We start from the raw sequence: 7,104 nt of genomic DNA, 5'->3' as shown, positions 1-7,104 counted from the left end.
ATGTAAAATGCTTTTACAGCGCTGTCATTTAGAGCGCCTGTTGGAGATGTTGTGAGAAGAGCTAGTATCCAAACCAAACAAACAATATCCATACGATAGAAACATTGGCAGTATTCCCTTCGTTTCGAAATAATTGTCTTTTTTTTTCTAAATACAGATGTATCAACACATCAAATGCATCTAGATACAGTCCCTATCTAGACAAAGCTGCGGCACTTCTTTTGAAAAGGAGGTAGCACATGTCAAAGGAAGTGTTTGATTCAGAATCACCTGATCTGCAGTAGATTGACGGCACATCATGAAATAACTATGCCTCGTCATTCATTGTGTAACTGCAGCTCAAGATTTGTCAGAAACCCTAAACTAGTTTACAAAGTTAGTAAATTACAGGACAAACCATAATAGTCATTGGCAGCAACTACACAAATCGAACTGTTATCTTGCCTCTTTACACCTACCCAACCGTCCTTTAAAAGAAAATAAAAAGCCTTCTGCTTTTTCAGTAACGTGGTAGTCTCACCTAGAAAGAGTTGGTGATAAAATATTGTGTAACATCTCAAAACTTTTCTATTACACCCAAAAGTCTCCATTATGTATTGTGTCAGCAAGATAAGGGGTGGGGAAATATAGGACTAAATCTTCAGGCACAAGTAACCCTCAAATGATGGCCCAGAATTTCTTCCTACAGATCAAAACCTGTTCTGGTCTGTCTTCCTCATTTTCCAATGTGTGAGTGGTGACATCCCATAGGAACCTTGGTGCAAGATCACTGATTCTTGAGAGGGTGGTATTCTCATCTCTGATAATGATAAAACCCTGGATGTCCAAAATTGTTACCAACAAAGAATCAGTTATCCTCAATTAACTTGATTTATATCACTATACTATCATATTTTATCTCTTGTCCCTGTGAAAGAAGATAATCCCACACACAAATATCTCTAACTGGCGATAAAGTTTGCTTGCACTGTATACTACATTTAGCTACAACTAGCAAATTATTAGGTTGAGAAACAGGCTGATTACACCGTATACTATCTCATTTCCCTTCATTTATCGCACAACCACTTATGATATTTCAATCAGTGTGTCCTTCCATGAACAATCTTAAGGCATGTTGCATCATTTCAAGGGGAAATTTAAATCAAGTAGAAAAATATATGCTCTCCCCGTTTCTAAAAAAAGCTTCTCAACTTTGTCTAAATTCGGATGTATCTAGACCTATTTTAGTATCTACATACATCCAAATTTGTCTAAAGGTGATACATCTTTCTATAGGAGTATTAAAAGTTATTAAACAAAAATCGTGTGGATCCAAAAATTCAAGGAGCAGTTTTCACTAGAAAAATGATGTGCTTCTTTAGGAAAATAAATACAATGATAGGACATTTCTATTCTATTTATCTATAACGATACACTAAATTGCTAGGCCCAAAATATTAGATGATTAAAGCTACTCCCTCTCATCCAAATTGGTTGACGCAGATTCACCAAATCTAAACAGATTTTAGGCAACATTTTGCCTAAATCTGTGTCAATTACTAGATTATATGCTTAGGGATCTATTGTAACACGAACATGTCATAAACTTCACTCTTCCAAAAATCAAATCCCTTGGTTCTGGTAAAAAAAAAAGGGTAAACAATACTGACCTTACAAACACTAGCAATCTAGATATTTATTTCTGAAACGAGCTAGCAATCTAGATATGATATGCAACGAATAAAAATATTTAAATCAAATAGCATATACGTGAATATTTACCTGTGGACGAATGATGCGATCTATTTCTAGCAGGATATCTTCCAATGAGCAACCTTCTACACGCCCTTGATAATGAGAAAAGAGGTGGAAGGCGTGTAGCAAATCATATGTCCTAGGATATGTTGAGAATGGCTGACACCTGCAGCAAGGATGGGTTTTAGATTCATGTAAACAAGGGAACGGATGTCTACTTTTCCAGAAGAAAAATACTAACCAGTCATGATAAGAACCAATTAACCCCCGATCATAGATAACAGGCAGTGTGTTGATCATTGTATGGGGTACTACATTCATAATCCAGACAGGATCGGTGCTTAGTGCCATAGCAAATCCACCATAATTAGCATTCATGTCCATGACATTCCTTATGTTAGTCTTTTCAACCCCAAGAAGTGACCAGTACTTGCGAACCTGGTCCCGCCAGAACTGGTTATTATTCTCAAACTTCTCTGGAGTTACTCCTAGAAAACATATTCCAGAAAATACGTTATTTTATATAAATGTGCTACACAATCAAGCCAAAGATCAAATTAGATTTACCTAAGATTATTTGCAAAAGTTGCATTAAAAATGGCATATATTGGTCATTTACAGAACTTTAATATTGACTATCATAAGACATATGTATAGTCCATATGCTTCACAAAGTAGCATGTCATAGTTGTGAATTCGACCTAGTTGCAGTGTCACATGCCAATAACACTAAACAATAAACATGGGTAAACATAGTTATTCTTTCTCTTTTGTAAGCAATGGAAATGGACTGACCAATTCTCTCCAAACTCCTCGAATAAAATAATAGGCGGTCAGGTCTGGGAGGCAGTTTCTGCAATTTTGAGTGATCCGTGTTCAACCGAACACAGTTCATTAATGAGGATTTCCATGATGGCAAAGAACTGTCATCAGGGTTGCAGATATTCAGGAGCTTCATGTCAGCATTTTTCTGTCGGCAGGATTCATCTTCAGGTTTGATCCATATAGCTGTCTGAACATGCTTAGCAATGAGCTTCCAACACATAGCTGTTGTGATATTAATTAGCTTCTCCCAGATAATAGGGAAATCTTTATCTTTTCTATAAGCTGGTGGAGCCGAGTATACAAAATATCCATTAGGTCGCAAAAGACGATCAACCTCTTTGAGCAATATTCCATCTGGAAAAAGAAAGAGTTATTATTTGAATGGTGTGTTCTAAAGTGGAATGTATAAACAAAAGATCATCATCAGAAGGGACCTTTTTTATTTAAAAAGAACAATGAAAGAGCACATGTTTGCATGCCAAATAAACTTTAAGACATGTTACAGTAAACTGCACACATATGAGAACAGAATATATAACTAACTAGCTGTTCCCACATAAGATACAACTAAACACATCATAAACATTTAACAGAGTGTGAATCTCACCATTTTCATGCCAGTCAACACGACATCGGGAGCAATGTACCATTTCAAATGAATTTCCAGGATAGGGTAATTGCTTCGTGGCTAACACGGAGATCATTGCGCCAATCCCACGTTCTAATGCAAACTGGATTTGATTCTCATGGCCATCTTTCGGGGCAAATGACATAGTATGAATGTCTAGGGGAAGAAGATAAGCAGAAAAGCTGGCAACACCACATCCAACATCTAAGACTTGAACTACTCCTGCCGAGCTGAGATCACCGGTACTATTTGTCGTCATATTTCCTAGCCTGCATTGAATCCATCATAAAAATTACCAAGTGGAAAAATCTTTCTTACAAAGATAAAAGAGGATGGCAACATGAAACCTCTATTATTTGGTGTTTATGCATCAAGTAGGATATTTGCTAAAGATGATGAACATAAGATCAAAGTTGATAATGCTTAGCATTTAGGCATCACACTGAACTATTACTCTATAGGATATTGCAAGCATTATGCCACCTAATTATGCATGTACAGGCAATTAAGGTTACCTCTCTATGTATTCTGATGCGCCATGCTTGAAGTGAGTACCGCCTCCCGGAAACCACCAAAGCTTGCCACTCTCATGCACCCAATTCTGCCCCCCTTTCACCTCAGAAAGGCGTGAATGGTTCACATTGCTACGCCACACATAGTCCCGGCTCGTGGGCCATCTTATCGGTACCTTGTAGTCATTCGGCGGGGGCACCAAACAGAACAACCGCTTCTCTCGCGGGGGGCAGATATGCTCAAGATCTTCGTGCCTAGATCTATCCAGGTTCCTTAAGCTGCTTACATAGGCTGCATCGTGACACGGGACATACTCGTTGTACTCCAGAGGACACACATCGAGCCCGTGATCTGGAACCGAGATTGGCGTTGTTCGGTAAGTGGCAGCAACTCTGTTCGTGAACTCTGCATCATCTGCCACTGGAAATCAAACAGGGTTTAACATCTTTGGCATGGAAATGGTTACACTAGGAGCCCAGGATATATGCAGCAGATGGTACATTTATAGCGTGATTGCAACACGTAGAACAACAAATCTGGAACCAGGATGAACCGTCAAGGCCAGAATAATACAGTATTGCGTATGAACTGAAACAAACTATGCCAAGGCCCAATAGATTCACATCTAGTCGCGGACAAGTGCGGCAATTGTGGAGGATGAATTTCTGAAGCATGGCATGTGTACTAGCAATGTAGGAGCAGCTGAGAGATCCTGAATACGAAGCTTAAAGCCGCCGCGACAATTGCAGAGAACTGAACTAGTAATTGCGATTGAGCAGCGGATCGGAAAGGCGGGGCGTGTTCTGCGCCCCGAGGGTTGGGAGCGGACTGGTACCTTGGGGATTGGAGGAATCGGGCGACCGGGAGCCGGATGGGGGCAATACGACCGCGGGGGAGGCGGAGGACTGGAAGAGGGTGCCGGCGTAGAAGGAGGCGACGACGAGGGCGACGCCCAGCAGGAGCAGCTCCACCGACCGCGGCTCCGGCGGCGACCACCACCGCCCCATTGTGCTGCTTCTCACTTCCCCCAGTGTCAAGGCGATCCCTTGCTTGGAGGTGTCTTCCAAGTCCCTCCTTCCTTTCTCTATTTATTTTTTTACTATATCCATGTGTTCAAGGGAGTAAATTACATAACGAATTTGCTAAGTTTCAGTCAGCTGAAACTTATGTTATGTCTCAGTCGTTTTTCTGTCCGTCGGATTTGTATGTGCATCAAGATTTGTGTTAGCCCAGTCAGCCCGTTATGTTGTCTAGTTGGGCCCAGATTGTTATTTGGGTTGTGGTCTGGTAGTTGTTGGGCTTTTTTGTTGCCTACCGTTGCCTGTGTGGGTCCCGCTTGTCTGTGTCTGGTAGAAGTGAGCGTATCGTCCACCGCTTTTCCCCTCTCCTATCCATTCGACTGTTCAAACCACGGAGAGGCAGAGGGAGAAGCAGGGGACGGGGGGCGAGGCGTTGCTGCCGTCGGTGGGGAGGCTTCGCCGGCGTCGCAGGAGGGAGCCGTCGCCGGCGTCGCAGCAGGGAGCCGTAGCCGGCGTCGCAGGAGGGAGGCGTCGCCGGCGTCGCTTTAGGGAGGCTTCGCCGGCGTCGCTCGATGGAGGACCTCGGCGTCGCAGGAGGGAGGTGTCGCCGGCGAAGAAGGAGAGATGGTTTCGCCGCCTCGGAGGAGTGAGGCGTCTCCTACGTTGGAGGCGGTCAGGATATCGACGGGGGAAGGTGAGAAGGTTCTCTATCTGCTGGTTTTTTGCTCTGTATTTGCTAGTTGCGGACCAAATCTGGGTGTCAATTCGTCGAATCCCTATGTAACCAGCCTTGAATATGTTGTCTATATGATGGTGCTAGTCGATTATGCTTGTTTTTTGAGCAGTACTGTTGTTTCATGGAGAGATCTGGTAGGTTTTTGTGTTATGTTCGTGTGCGTTTTTCTGGATGGAGAGATCTGATAGATTTGCCTTGTTGTTTGTTCATGTCCTTTTTCACTTGCTATTTTGAAACCTGGAATGATAGGGAGAAAGTAGTTGTCCTCTTGTGTTGGTTCGTTGTCTAGTTTGGTGCGATTTTCGTGGATCTCTGGCTGGTAGTGTTCTATAATTTTTCAGAAGTGAAATTGATTTGTCTGTACTGCATGCCTTCAAAGTACAATAGTTGGTCCTGTTTTTTTAAGTTGCTTAATGATTGGATTAACATAGTATGGGAACTGCCTATAGTCATGTTTAATTGTGTAGTTGTCTTGAGTAATTGAAATTAAAATCAGTGGTACTACCCCTTTAAAGTTTCAAGTAACATAGTTTCAAGTAATTGAAAGTAATTGAACAAATAGTTTTAAAGTTCTTGGATGCTTGTATCCTAAATTTAATTTGCAAGGTACTACCCCTTTGGTCATGTTTTTTCATCTTTTTTATCTGATTCTTTGATAGCGAACATGGATACTGAAGTCCAAATGGATTATTCATTTGATGGGTATTATATGAATGATGGCCATCAGAATGTTGCAGAAAATGAAGCCAATCATTATGAATATGTGAGTGATGATGATTTATCGCAGGAGATTATAAGGCTGGTATGATCCTTTGATATTTTTTTTGCTTTTTGCTGCTGTTGAAACTGAATTTGTTACTTTTGCTCTTATATTTTTTTGGAGCTTCAATCTGAGCATTCTCTTTTACTTTTTTATAGATTATCAATAGTGTTCAAAAGAAAGAGAGACGTAATAGTGCTAAGAAGCAGAAGAGAAAGGTTAGTCCCAACTTGGATTGGCATGTATGTAATTATCTCAAATTGCAACTCGTGTCCCAACTGTCCATATTTATATATTACTGATGCGTGTGGTTGGCACGTCCGTTGGGAACCCCAAGAGGAAGGTGTGATGCGCACAGCGGCAAGTTTCCCTCAGTAAGAAACCAAGGTTTAATCGGACCAGTAGGAGTCAAGAAGCACGTTGAAGGTTGATGGCGGCGAGATGTAGTGCGGCGCAACACCAGGGATTCCGGCGCCAACGTGGAACCTGCACAACACAACCAAAGTACTTTGCCCCAACGAAACAGTGAGGTTGTCAATCTCACCGGCTTGCTGTAACAAAGGATTAACCGTATTGTGTGGAAGATGATTGTTTGCAGAAAACAGTAGAACAAGTATTGCAGTAGGTTGTATTTCAGTAAAGAGAATTGGACCGGGGTCCACAGTTCACTAGAGGTGTCTCTCCCATAAGACGAACAGCATGTTGGGTGAACAAATTACAGTTGGGCAATTGACAAATAAAGAGAGCATGACCATGCACATACATATCATGATGAGTATAGTGAGATTTAATTGGGCATTACGATAAAGTACATAGACCGCCATCCAACTGCATCTATGCCTAAAAAGTCCACCTTCAGGTTATCATCCGAACCCCCTCCAGTATT

At 41.6% G+C, this 7,104-nt stretch overlaps 1 protein-coding gene across 2 annotated transcripts; it reads right to left on the bottom strand.

Annotated features, from left to right (window-relative positions):
• Positions 1–299: 299 nt before the first annotated feature.
• LOC127316458 (probable methyltransferase PMT7) lies at positions 300–4,767 on the bottom strand. Of its 2 annotated transcripts, none has more exons than XM_051346865.2 (7): positions 4,539–4,767; positions 3,706–4,117; positions 3,170–3,459; positions 2,533–2,916; positions 1,979–2,225; positions 1,765–1,903; positions 300–816 (listed from the first exon to the last, which is right to left on the bottom strand). In XM_051346865.2, the coding sequence occupies exons 1-7, from the start codon at positions 4,708–4,710 to the stop codon at positions 658–660; spliced, it is 1,803 nt and encodes a 600-aa protein (XP_051202825.1). In that variant the 5' UTR covers positions 4,711–4,767; the 3' UTR covers positions 300–657. The 2 variants fall into 2 exon arrangements, with proteins under 2 accessions (XP_051202825.1, XP_051202817.1); XM_051346857.2 differs by having other exon boundaries at positions 3,706–4,123; positions 4,539–4,766.
• Between the last annotated feature and the right edge of the window lie 2,337 nt (positions 4,768–7,104).

This window comes from Lolium perenne, chromosome 1, assembly GCF_019359855.2.
Source record: "Lolium perenne isolate Kyuss_39 chromosome 1, Kyuss_2.0, whole genome shotgun sequence".
Lineage (NCBI taxonomy): Eukaryota > Viridiplantae > Streptophyta > Magnoliopsida > Poales > Poaceae > Lolium > Lolium perenne.
This window is presented reverse-complemented; position numbering and strand designations above follow the sequence as displayed.

Coding starts and splice junctions, on each gene's coding strand:
- LOC127316458 (XM_051346857.2), bottom strand. CDS start 4,710: ATGGGGCGGTGGTGGTCGCCGCCGGAGCCGCGGTCGGTGGAGCTGCTC. Junction 4,124..4,538: donor CGATTCCTCCAATCCCCAAG/GTACCAGTCCGC, acceptor TTTGATTTCCAG/TGGCAGATGATGCAGAGTTC. Junction 2,226..2,532: donor GAGGAGTTTGGAGAGAATTG/GTCAGTCCATTT, acceptor TATGTTTTCTAG/GAGTAACTCCAGAGAAGTTT.